This window comes from Cyprinus carpio, chromosome B7 (genome assembly GCF_018340385.1).
Source record: "Cyprinus carpio isolate SPL01 chromosome B7, ASM1834038v1, whole genome shotgun sequence".
Taxonomy (NCBI): domain Eukaryota; kingdom Metazoa; phylum Chordata; class Actinopteri; order Cypriniformes; family Cyprinidae; genus Cyprinus; species Cyprinus carpio.
In genome coordinates this window covers 29,236,291-29,249,895 of record NC_056603.1, presented here as the reverse complement: position 1 = coordinate 29,249,895, position 13,605 = coordinate 29,236,291, and the positions used below count along the sequence as shown (strand labels likewise).

The window sequence follows — 13,605 nt, the reverse complement described above, 5'->3', positions numbered from 1 at the left end:
CTTTTGCTGCTATTGAGGTGAGATACGGGAAAGATTAGGGAAGGTTTGGTTAGGTTTAAGGGGTGGAGGTAGGGTCAACAGTGTAATTATAGATGTAACTACAGAAATTAATTTCAGATGTAATTGCAGGATGGTGTTTTCAAATGAGTACAGTGTAAAAACATGCATGTACACAATAAGTGCATTGTATCAATTAATTAATTAAGGCCTACACACCATATTTAAGGGCGCCTGATATAAAGTGGGTCCCTACTTTTTATTTATTTTATCTGTATTCTCATATTTGAGTTTCATTAAAGACAGTGCATGATTTCATGAGACATTCAGCTCACTCAATGAAAGGCAAAAACTGGTTGATGTTCCCATTAACATATTTTATTAGTGATTATCAGGTTTAACTTTCTACAACATATTTGTAGACACTCATTTAGAGAGCTTAAAGAAAGATACAGAGTATTGCACATAAAAAAAGAGAGAAATGAAAGCAAAGGTCATGAAAATATGAAAAATTCAAAATAAATCCGAGTACACATCATTTTTTTAACAACACTGCACGCTTGAAATGAGAGCGCGATCTGGTTATATGTGCCTTTCAGTACAATTGAGACAATTATCATTTAAATATATGTTTAAAATAGTACTTTATTTAATATAACTATGAACTATTACATACAAGTTCAAACTTAAGATCACATGCATTAAACAGCTAGGCGCAATGGAATGCTATATTTGAGATGGCAAACTCAACATTTCAACTAAGGGATGTTTTGCACAGCACATCATGACTATTTTATTTTTTTAATCTTTTGAAACATTTAGTCTTCATCTTCAAAAAAAGAAAGAAAGAAAGTAAAGATAATCACACGGACACTTACAAATCTTGAATATAAAATGTGATCAGTGATCAAGTCACTTGATCTGGCAGTCTGCAGTCTGGTACGTGTTTGTGTTTGTTAATTTCTGTGGTACTGCCGAGTCACGTCTGGGTTTCACCATGTCAGCAGCACAGCCAAATAACCAGTAGCTCAAAAGTTACAGCACCTTAAAAACATTAGAGGCAAATATTAAATGTGAATCCTCATACATTGCGCCTCAGAGTAATATAAAGGATTATGCTGAACCAAATTCTGCCCTGTTGTAAATACAGATTTTCTCTACAGATGAAGGTCAAAAATCAAATCTTACAGACCAATGAACAAGACTATGAAACAGAAATAAAGATTATACATCAATTTAGACTCAAATGCAACTGAACTTTTCTTCTTCAATAAAAGAGTTAAGCCAAGCACCTAAAAGCTTAGGAGTACTCAAATGCATGTTCAACCTTGTGGTAATATACATGCAATGCATACAGTACTTTTACAGAGTTCTCTATTCATCAGACGACGGTCCACAATCATCATCCCTCTCATCTTTGATCCTGCTCTGTGACAAAAGATTAAACCAGCACTATCATTCATTTCATTAAATCAGTTATTTTAAGCCTTATATGTTACACTGCTGACAATACACAAGGAAACATTCCTGCAATTCTGGGCATTTCATGATGGCATGTTTTCTGCTATCCATTACTGTAAATTCTGACTAAACAGACTGAAGTAGTGAACTTGCTTTGTGTCTTTGAATCAGTGGTCAATAATTCACTTTTATATTTCAAAATGTAATCTATATCCTCGTTGTATATTGACTGGAAAATAAGAGCTCTTGCAAGTTAAAGAATTTAAGATTTAAGATTAAGGTTTATGTTCCATATAAAAGCCAAAAATGTGCTTTGAACAACTTAAACGCTCTCTAAAATTTTTGGAATAGGTTTAAGTGCAGTATCCATGGCTCATATCTTTCATGTAACCCTACACAAAAACAGAGAAAGGACTCCTATACATAAGATTATTTACTGAACACCATGCACTTCTATTGCCGGAAACTTTGGCTTACATACAGTATGTATTCTCAGTCATCTTTTCTTTCCATTCCTTTACAGTAAGCAAATTTGTCCTATATACATTTTATAACCAATAGAAATCAAGGGGAAATCATTACAAGGTGCTAATGAATATAATGAATTTCCTTCAAAACCGAATAAAATCAGTAATAAAACATACTTCATAAGCACTAAAAATAATCATAAACTCTTGAGAACATACACTTTATACATCATCTAATGACAAAATAAGATTTGATCCCACTCTGTTATTCAGCGTTCACAATAAACTTACCATCTAAACATCAGTTTAAAAACAGAATTTTGTCCTGATCTAGTAGCAATACATTATTTTTGTTATTATCACTTTAACATTGTTGTTGATGCCGTTATTCCACTAAACAAATTCAAAGCATTAATCAGGAATGTAAAGTAATTTGTGCATAACTCCATCTCCAGCTTATGTATCTTAATTGTTAGAATTTTTAAAATCTTATTTATTTACTAAATTCCTATTTCTGAAATACTAGCACCCAGGTGTTTGTTAATCTCTCTGCTGAGGTACATAGCCTCAATTGCTATTTGCACAGTAGCTATCTGAATGTGTGATAACTTGATTAATAGATGATTATTGTACAGTATATATACTGAGTGTATGTGTGAAGCAATGAAAGAGGATCTTGCAGGATGTGTAACTCAGGGCCTCAAAGCAATAGTACCATTGATGAACTAATCAGATGAAAACAGGAGAATCTCATCTAGTTTAGCTGTAGTATTAGGGAATTTCTGGTGTTTTTGTTCAAAAGTAAGTGAAGAGGTATACTTGTGCTTTAGATGCCATAGTAAACAAGGCTATATAGATTAACTTTGTTATTGTATTTAGCACATTCGTTTGGTAACCTTGTTCAGTATAAAATTACAACTGTAATCATGTAAACAGGCCCTGGACCAAAATCGAAGGGTTAATCATTTTAGAGACCCATTTACTACATGTACAGTAGGCGTGTATGTATGTATTGTACAACATAAAGGGAAAAGCCACCCTGAAAAGTATATAGTGAAAGGCACGACTTCCTTCTGTTCTCCTGCACTCTAGAAACTATCATTACCAAGAAATAATAATCAAAGTTAATACCATTTGACTGGGTTTTTTTGGGCAATAGACACTGTGCTGTTTTAAACCTTGAGAAGTTAAAAAGCAAAAGGTTAAGAATTTTACACTGAGTAAACTACAATTAAGGCTGTACGGACCATTTGAGAGTAAAGTTGTGAACCTGGGAGCCATGTTGAATTTAGAACTCTATTTTGCAGGCTGGGAATGACTCGTCCTGCATCACAACTGTGCTGCTGCTGGCCAGGACCATGATGTTCAGCTCCTGTTGCTTCTCATGGGTCTGCTGATACCATTCGCGGGTCACTTCTGTGTCATGAGTAGGTATCAATGTTACCTACAAATAGGACAGAGTAAGACATTAATATATACTATGACATTAATGCATAATGGCTTTAACTATTTTGAACCATTTCAAATCTTCATTGAAACTGAAACTGACTGCAAAAAAATTAATAACCGAAATATTTATATGCATAGCATCCATAAAATATCCAAAGACTAATCAGCAGATTACAATGTTCCAATGTTGACATCTACCACAGAGAGAGCAATTAACGAGTATTATACCTGTAGATTGGATCCCCACTGTGCCTTTCCCTCTAGCAAGGCATCTAGTACACTGCGGCTCGGTTCTCCACTGCTGGAGTCGTTTCCACTTACTACATAATATGCAGAACGAACACGTTTAAAAAACTCCTGGTCCACATTTTTAGCACTGCAGTGGTTGGGAATGTAGGCCAGATCCACATAGATAGGAGGACCAGCGGGCACAGATGCACTGAATTTAGCAGAATTTGATCCTGTTGGGAAATTAAAATGAACAAAAACTTGCTGTTAGTGTGATGTTTGCAAAATCTTAATTTGCATATTCTAATGTTTATGTTCATACCCGCACTGTTCTTAAGGCCATTGACAAGGCCTTTGCCGGTGTTGTGGCTTGACCTTGACAGATCGTCCTCCATTTCCTTCTTCCTAAGAGAAGTGGTGTGAGTGGAGGGCTCCTTGGATGGGGACCTCTTCCGCCTGGCATCAGTCTTCCGAGCAGGAGATGAGGACTTTGTCTTGCCTAATTTGCGCAAACCCTTTGATTTGGAATCTTTCTTGATTGGTTTGTCAGTTAGGCTTGACAGAGCCTCGGGATCAACCATACTTACATCAGGGCGAGGGGGACAAGGAGCAGGATCCATCATTGGTGCCGGCAAGGGATCGTGACTTTTAGCAGGCGACCTTGATGAGTAATGCTTCCCCCCATAAGCTCCAGATGACTTATCTACAGGCAGGTAATCTGCATCCTCATCAGAGTCATTGTTTCCTTCTGCTGTGACTGATGGACACTTTTCCGTACCTGGTGGTACATCAGAATCTGACTGGGAATGCAGAGGCTCACTGACAGAGGTTGGAGGTGTGTCTTCTCCACTGGCACTAATCCCAGCAGCCATGGCACCAGAGAAGTGTTGCAATTCACTGTCCTCGCCATGATGACTGTGAGAGTGGTGATGCGGTTGTTTGTGAGATCTGGTCTTCCCACAAGGTTGCTGTTGATCTGATGCTTGGCTGCTCTGTTCCTCGTTTTCTTCATCACTGGAAAGTTGACATAAGCTTGGGTTGATAAAGGATGGAGATGTGTCTCCTCTTCTCTGCTTGTACTCACAGGAGGAATAGCCTGGAGAGCCTGTGGATGGATGTGGACGGATACCAACATCTGAAGGATAGTCAGAGTCATCATCGTGTCTGCTTGGATCATCTGCATAATAGGACGTTTGGAAAGGTTGGTCTGTGGAAGAAAGAGAAAGAGGACGGACTGGGTGCTTTGGATCAGTCTCTTCTTCTTCTTCTTCATAATCATCTTCATGTCGATAATGAGGTGGGGATGCTCCTGGGTAGATGTCTCGTTGCTGCTGCATTTCCCATTCACTTGGGCTTCTAATTTTCTTCACGTCAAATTCTTGACCTTGCATCTCTATTTTTGACAAGCCTATCCCCACCTTGCTAGTTCCCCCAAAAGCCTCTGGTGCACTCAAACTAACTTCTGCAGGCCCGTTTGTTGTGTCTGGTTTTGTGGGCTCAGGAAAAGAGGAAGTATGTGAGGTAAGCGCATCTGGGATAGTAGCTCCCAAACCAGAAGATATGTCCTTTGTTAGTGTCTCACCCGAGGAAAATGTAGTATCTTTCTTGTCTGCTTGAGCAGTAAGTGGAGATCTTTGATACTGAAGTTTATCCTGTTCAGTTTCGTACATGTAATCGTCCTCCTCTTCACTACTCTCTGTGTCTTCATAGTACTGTTTTTCAGGACACTCAAATTGAAGTGTTGATGAAGCACCATACAGGTCTTCAGGCATGGTGTCTTTCTGTGTTGTCGGAGGCATAGAAGTATAAGGTCCAGTTGCACCAAATTCATCTTGTAATCTTGAGTCCTCTTCCCACTGTGATTTGTAAAAGCACTGACTTTGTGGACCTTGATCTGTGATATTGCTTGTAGAGTAATCAGGTCCTTTCTTATCACCTATGCAAGTACCAGCATGTGGAGGGAAAGGCTTGATCTCCTCAAAAGGTGATAATGGTGAGAATCTTGCAAGGCTAGAGGTGGATTCAGCTGTAGTGGTTGCAGGGGTCAGCTTTTCAGACACTTCCAAATATTCATCCTTAGCCTGCCCACCAGAACTAGAGAAGGGTGAGTCCATTACAGGAGAATGTTCATCTTTGAAAGATGAGTACTCAAATCCAGTACTGGCTGGAGTCCCTATCTCATCCCCAAACTGGCGGCTAGTGGACAGAGATGCTGAAGCTGATGAGGAATGACTGTAAGAAGAGGAAGAGGAATATGCTGTGGCTGACATAGTTGTGTAACTGAAGCCCAATGAAACAGGGTCTCCTGTTTTTTTCTCTGCTCCATCAGGTGTCTTTTGCTTGTCGAACTCAATATCTTTGCCATCATAGTGAGTATTATCTTCAGCAGACTTTGTTGAAAGGGGTAAATATGACTTGACATCTTTCTCGTAATTTTCGACAAACTCATCTCTCTCCTCACTTGAAGAATGTTCAAATCCAGATGAGCCTGTAATATGACTTTTAGTATGAAAAGATGAGGCATCACCTTTAACAGTTTGTAATGAGTCCTTGGGGCCCTCGTGGCTTAGAGTGGATTCAAATATTGATGAGCCTAAAGATTTCCCATAGGTGTCAGAGCCAAAGCTGTACTCCTGTGTAATGGTGTCTTTCTTTACATCCTGGAATTGAGTAGGTACAGTGCTGATGACACTACTTAGAGAGTCCTGGGCATCTTTCTCTTGTCTGTCTTTGGTACCTTTCTCTGTATCACTATCACTTACATGCTCTCCATACTCCTCATCCTCATCCTCATCCTCATCTTCTTCATCTTCCTCATCTTCTTCATATTCATCCTCTCCATCAGCAAACATCTTCACGTCTCCAGGCTTGACTTCTTTTGTGCTAAATGTAGACTGGCCTAACACAGAACTCATACTTTTAGCACTGTAATCAGAGCTGAAGCTGTCATTTGCATAATGGCCTGATTGTAATGCACCACCTTCTGCCATTCCACTGAAATCTGGCTTTTCAAATTTAACTGAAAATGGGTCTCTCTCTGCTGAAACAGGTGAGTCTTTCTCAGTTTTCTTTTCTTCAACTTCCTTTATTTTCTCGGAGAATGTTCCTTCAGGTGTATCCTTTAACTGTGTTGTCCCATATATACCTTGTGTTTCACTATATGAAGTTGATGATGCTTCCTTTTCCTCTGATGCTTTAATGTCAGAAATCTTGCCAGTGGAAGAATCTAGGGAATCCTCCTTTTCTGTTTTCTTTGGTGTAACATCAGTTTCATCAAAAATGTGCTCCTTTGGCAGATTTGGAGAGTAGGAATCCACTGAACTCGATTTACTGTCATACACATCAGAGTATGTAAAGCTCTTCCCAACATAGGGTGTATCTTGCCTAACCACCCTCTCAAATTCCCCTTTGAGGCCTTTCTCACACTCAGGGAAGGAATACAAGTTGAAGTGAACACTTTTATCGCTGTCTTTAGAAATCGCTTTTGGGTCATCTATCTCTGAGAATGACACATCTTTTTTGCCTTGGCTTGCTGACATGGAGTCTAACTTGCCCTGTGGTACTTTTACGCTTGAGTAAGTACCATCTTCGGTTTCACTTTCATCTTCCTCTCCTGAGCTGAGCATCTGGGATTTGCACTCATGGCCCAAGTAGGTCACATGTTGTGGTTTATCTTCCTTATCCACAGATTCTTTCTCATTTTCAAACAGCTTCTCCTCTTTTAGGGGTGATGGCTCTTCAGAGTATTCTTCATCAAGAAAAGTGCACTCCCTCTCCTCTTTGTATTTAGTTTGACCACACACATTATAGCTTTCCTTTCCATAATAATCCTCTTTCTCTTCCTCTTCATCCTCTTCTGAGTCATATAATGCAGGTTTAGTGTCGGAGAATTCCTTTCCAAAAGGATCCACTTCATCATCAATTATTTTCACAGACTTTTCATCAGCAGGAGCCTCTTGGGCCAAACACCTCTGAGAATCAAAAGTCTCCTTATCTAGTTTTTCCTCTTTGTCCATAATTAGTGGCTTTTGTGACCTCTCCTCAGTGGGAGAGTAGCTACTGCTGGTCGGTCCTGATTGTGTAGGTGAGGCAAACCTCACAGTGCTGTCATCTGGGCTGAGGCATCTTTCTTCACTCTCTGAAATAATACTCGTCTCTGAGGTGCAAGGCAATCTTTTCTCAGAGGCGCCCAATTTAGATTCATCCTTAGAGAGTGAGATTCCCTTTTCATCTTTTTCTTGTGTGCCAACATACATCATCTGAGGAGGAACAGGTGCTGTTGATAAGGGAAATTTATCATGAGCTTGCTCTTCGAGCATGGCAGCAGATGCATAACCCTCATGGAGCTTTCCAAGTGGCATATCAACATTCGGTGTCTGATCCTCATCCTCTTCCTCATCATCTTCATCCTCATAATTTGTGGGAACAGTAGCCTTCACTGTAGTTTCTGTTTCTGGCACAATGGGTTGATATTCTTCTGAAGGAGGTGATTTAAAACACTTATCCTCCTCTAAGGAAGAAGTTGGAGAAATAGTTCCAGCAGAGTGGAGGTACTCCTTTCCTTGAGTGGCATCTGTCTGTACGGATGATGGTATACTATTTACAGTATCTAAGAGTAAAGAGCTTTTTCCTGCATCTTCAGTAGGTGGTGCTGTCACTGATGCTATAGACTGATCTTCAGTAACAGATGTTGCAAAAGATGATAATTTGTCATATTCAGTGATGGAGGTGGCTGATGATATATGCTCTTCTTCCGCCAATGGAGCTGCAATTATATTGGTTGCGTAAGCTGATAGGACTGGCTCCTGGTCTACTGCAAAACCCTTTGATGATAACTCAGAAGCAACAGAGATGGTTGGTGGTTTCATGCCATGGATGGTGTCAAAAGTCCCTGGTTCATCAGGAACTGAGATGTCATAAGAGCCCACATCATACTGAAGATGTGGGATTCGCTCCTCTGTTTCCTCATTAATCTCCTCATCAGAAATGGTCTGCTCTGTCTCAGAGTAACCTGGAATGGTCTCATCTTGGATGAATGAAACATGCTCTGCAGCACCCAGTGGTTTGGCAGATTTAATGTCACTCTGTTTTGTCTCCCAGTCCTTTCCAAGTTTTTCTTTCCTAGCCTCATCAGATTTGTACTTGAGCTCCTCTTCATGCACTAAATCCTCTGCCTCCTCTAGCTCTGCTTTCTCAATTACATCCTCTTCTTCTTCACTGTCACTCTTTCTGGGTTTCAGTTCAGTCTCTTTCTCTTCTTCTTTTGCTTTTTCTTGCCATTCTTTGTGTTTGCCCATCTCCAAAAAGTCAGATGTTTTAGCACTTTTCTGTTTTGTGGTATAGTCATCCTCTGTGTCATCTTCTGTAGTAGCACCTTCATCCTCAGATCTATCAGTGGTTTTAGAGGGGGATTTAATTTCGTTGACTCCATACGGTACCCTTTCCTCATGAGGGGACTCTGTCTCAACATCAGTTGTAGTTATTCCCTCATCAGGAGATTCAATGTGAGGTACAACACTGTCCGCTGCAGGCTGAAAATCTGGGAGCACTTTGCTCTCCGTGGGCTTGGATAGCTCCTCCTCCAGTCGCAAGGCTTCAAAATCCTTGGTAAGATCTTCTGGGGAGGAGACTAAGGACCTGTCAATCTCCCGTTTTTCTATTGAAGCTTGTTTAGCAGCTGGCCTGTTTTCTTGCTCCTTAGTTGCTTTAGTTTTTTCTGTTTTAGGCTTTACTTGAACCTTTGCTTTGTTTAGAGTCTTCCGGACCTCGGGGGTGAAGGGCTTTAAGTCAGGTTTTGTGATTTTTCTCAGCTCTGGCTTAATTTTTTCTTTTTCTTTTTTCTTCTCCTCCTTACTTTTGAGTTCTTTTTTAATGTCCTCTTTTTTTACATCTGCCTTTTCTTTCTTTGTGTCTTTCTTTTCCTGATCTTTCTTCTCCTCCATCTTAGGTGCTTTCTCCTTGGTATGTTTTTTAGGAGATTTTTCTCTCTGCAGCTTCTTTTTCTCCTGTTTAAGTGAATCGGGTGACGCTGTCTTGGGTTTAAGCGGTTTGGGAGCTTTAACAGTCTCTTTTATTTTCTTATCTTTCTTTTCAACTTTGTTCTCTTTTACAGAGTCACTCTTTGACTCAATGTCTTCATTTGCCTCTTTCTTGCTTGCTTTTGGAGTGGACATTTTAGGGGATGATTTGAGACTTTCTTTGCTCTCAGTTCTCAGCTTCATTTTAGTTTGTTTAATCAGTGGAGGTGGAGCTCCAGATGACATGTCCTTTTGAGTGGCTACTGGATATCGCAAGAAATCGAGATGCCTCAGCTTTTCAAGCCCCTCAAATATTTTGTTTTGTGGGGCATTTCCAGGAAACAGTACTCTGACGATCTTTTCTGTTGGACTGGCAGGTACCCACACAACCAGAGCTGTCACTGATGTGAGGTAAGGAACTGAAATCTCACCCTCTTTGCCATTGGCCAGGACGATGCCAGTCTTAGCTTTACTGTTACCAGCCCACTTCTGCATGAAGAATTGCATTTCCTTACTGTCCTTGAGAGGATTTAGAATATACATGTCTAGTTTGCCAACACCCAACTTGTGAAAGAGTGTTAAAGGCTCAATTGTGTTGCTCACAACTCTGTATAGAGGCTCAGGTTTGATGCCCAGTTTGTGAAGGTACTGCAATGTGAGAGAAGACTCTTCAATGCTCCTCTTTGCTTTCAGCGTGGACTCAGGCGCCTTCAGCTTTTCTGGTACATTAAAGAACACAACACCAAGCTCTGGTGAGATCAGGTTTTTCATCCACTCTCCATAAGTATTTGAACCTCGGCTTTTCTCTTCCTCCTGCTCTGCAATTTTTCTCTGTAACAGTCCATTTATTCCAGCAAGATTATCTGCTCCTATGTGAGTAAGTAGAACAGAATCAATCCTATCCAAATGTCTGACCAGCTTCCAGAAGCAAGATTTTCTGTCTGATCCACCATCGATTAAAATGTTAAAACCATTGACTGCAAACAAAGCAGAGTCGCCCCGTCCTCCAGGAAAGATATAGCAACATGGCTTGGACAACTTGAGGAACCCTCCTGAGGTTGGTGGTTCCAGGAGCTCAAAAGGAGAGGGAACATCCACTGTCTCAGAGACATATTCTGTAAACTCGCTCACCCCTTCCATCTCAGGCAGCACGGCCTCTGGGTTCAGTCTGTACTTCAGTATGCTCTGCTCCTGTACGTACCCTAGGGAGCTCCAGCCCCCTTCTCCTTTACAGGACACAGTCAAACAGGCAGGCTGACCTGCAGATGGCTGGCTTAAGAGATCTTTAATCTACAAAGAAAAAAAAATATTTTTTTTTTTTTAAGTTAAATTTAAAAAAATCAGCAAAACAGTAAAAGCTGTGAAATATCATGGTACAGTGGCCACTTACCCTACGACTCGAAAGAATGTCAGAGAAATTTTTCCAACCAAACACTCCACTTTGAAGGATAATGTCACCGCTCTGTTCAGTACTTTGACCACTTAGGACCAATAACTTATGTCCTGCTGAGTCACAGAGCAGTGTTCTGAACTAGAAAAGGAAGAGAATACATTTACTGTTATATCTGACAGTTAAAGCAATAATTGGATATCTTAGATCATTATATGGTTGCATGCAAATAAAAAATTGGGAGGACATGGAGAAGTTAAAAAAAAACACATTGGGTTATTTATAATTACCTCTATAGCAATATTCTCCTCAGAAGGATTCACCAACACAACAGTCTCAAGAACATCACTCTTGTATTGCAAAAGTCTCTGTCCTAAAAAATAGTTAAAAAACACTGAATGTTTAAAATGCACTAAAATCTGCATATTCATATCCTATTTATCTTTTTTTTTTTTTAGAATTATGGCATATTTATTGACAATTTTTAAGATTTTGTTAAAGCATTTTATGCTGGGAAAAATCAGAGAAAAAAGCTTGCACCCTGTTGAGATGATGTAATCACTGCCTTCATGCATTTCATTACTGTTTTATTCATTATTCTTTGTCTCTTCCTGCTGCTGTGCAAGAGTACACTAATCCTGTGAAAGCAGTCTTCTCAATTCCATGCAATCAAAACAATATTGCAAAGCTCCTGCAAGCAAATCTATTGGCTGTTGCCATGGGGATAGTGAGCTGGCGATTGCCGCCAGCCGCGTTACACTGACCCAGTCTTGGTGCTGCGCGACGCATTGCAGCATTTCTGAAAGGGTGAAAAAATCCTCACTCTAGCTGAAAATGTAAATCCAGCATTGCACAGCTGAAACATACAAACAAGTTTATGACCCTGAGTATTATTAAGCTATATAATAAGCATAAACCTCTCATTGGCTGTTTAAACATCACTGATTTACATCTTTCTATAGGATATTTATAGGGTCATTTTCACAGCAGTGGGAGCGGAACAAGGGCATTTGGACTTATATAGCACACTGATGATCTATGTTCTCACACATTCTCAGTATAGCGTAATGTACATAACATGATAAACATGATGAGCTTGAAAAAAGCTATCATAAAGATATTTTTAAATGTAACGAGTCTGATTTTAGATACAAGCCCGAAAAATAGTGTGTATCAGATAGTAGCTAAAATGAAAAATAATTGAATAAAGGTGTTTTTTTTTTTCTTTCTGGCATAACATTAAAACCTCTACACTCCTGTGAGATCATGTAATGGGCTCTGGATGGTAGCAGTGGACTTCAAATAATCCTAACCCAGTTTATCCTTCAGACTCTTTTAACTGCATCTTTGAATGATTATTTGAAAGCGGAAAACCTTTTAGGGAATTGTAGCTTGTTATATTTAACTCCAAATAGTTCTAGTCCTTCATATGCTAGGTTGAGTTTTGACCTTCCAGACATTTGACATCATTAAGACATCTTTTCCTACACAACTAACAGGATGCTTTGGGACAGCTGTCAATCTGACCTTCAGATGTGCTTTCTCTTTGAGACGGAGAACAGATAACAGAAGGTTATGAGCAGCTAAATCAGGCTGCATGGTCTCCTGTGACATTGAGCATACACACACCTTCACCTTACTACCATGCTAAAATAAAAACTGCATTTGTAAATTCTACTGTAGTTCATTTCAGATGAAAGAATTTGGATGTGGAAGTGCTTTGTACATTTATAAGAAAACTATTCTGAAGATTTTTCTTAGATGCATACTCTAAGTGTAATACTAGATGCCACAGATCCATATTTTCATATCCACAGTCATCTGCTATGTATGTAGTGTATCGCACTAGGACCCAGCTAACTACAGATGATTTTGCATATGAAAACATGCTGAAGAAATCCACCCATGACATTAAACTCCTCCTTCTTAGTCATTTTGTTGTGGAGCAAACAGTTAAATTTATCCCTTTGCACAAACAGTTAACCAGCAAGGTTATTCTGTGAGTTATCGCCTTGTATTAAATAAGGTTAAGAATAAAGTTCATCCAATAATAATCAGTCCAATAGAGTCAAATATTCAGGTCACTTCACTGAACATATGCTCCGCTTATTATGATCTGGATGATATGAAGTTTTGCTGTTTTAGGACCAGAAAATATATAAACTGCCCCTAGTTAACAAGAAAAAAAACATATCAAATACTATTTCAAAACAACTTATATCCATAAGTGATTTATATGCACTTGAATCATGTACAAAGTAACAGTAATATTTAGCAGCTTAGCAAATGGTTTCTAAAAATTAGCTAATTCAGTATCACTCAACTGAGAATGTAAAACACTGACAAATGGGGTCAGATGTATTTCACACTTGCTAAGAGTAATTTGGTAAAAGTCAGTCTTAGACTTGAATGCAATCCAGAAAATAACTTTACTCTGTGCATTTTAAGCTTCACAAGCAATCTTGGCTTATAGGATTAAATGATAAACACAAGTGATCCAGGCGATTGAAACACGCTTTCAGTGAGAAGAAATTAGTGAGACTGATTGATTGCCTCACAGGCTTAAACAGTTTTAAACTTTTGCTTTTGAACTCAC

General features: G+C 39.3%; 1 protein-coding gene across 3 annotated transcripts in view; it reads right to left on the bottom strand.

The window, feature by feature from the left end:
- Window positions 1–353: 353 nt before the first annotated feature.
- Window positions 354–13,605, bottom strand: part of LOC109063381 (microtubule-associated protein 1A-like) — a 31,331-nt gene continuing 18,079 nt past the window's right edge. For 2 of the 3 annotated variants that reach the window (XM_042728240.1, XM_042728242.1), the window contains 5 exons: window positions 11,300–11,382; window positions 11,010–11,150; window positions 3,925–10,909; window positions 3,603–3,835; window positions 354–3,369 (listed from right to left, as the gene is read on the bottom strand). In XM_042728240.1, coding sequence (XP_042584174.1) covers window positions 3,214–3,369; window positions 3,603–3,835; window positions 3,925–10,909; window positions 11,010–11,150; window positions 11,300–11,382 — 7,598 coding nt within the window. In that variant the 3' untranslated portion in view covers window positions 354–3,213. The remainder of the gene's footprint in view (window positions 3,370–3,602; window positions 3,836–3,924; window positions 10,910–11,009; window positions 11,151–11,299; window positions 11,383–13,605) is intronic. The other variant, XM_042728241.1, reaches the window with a different exon arrangement.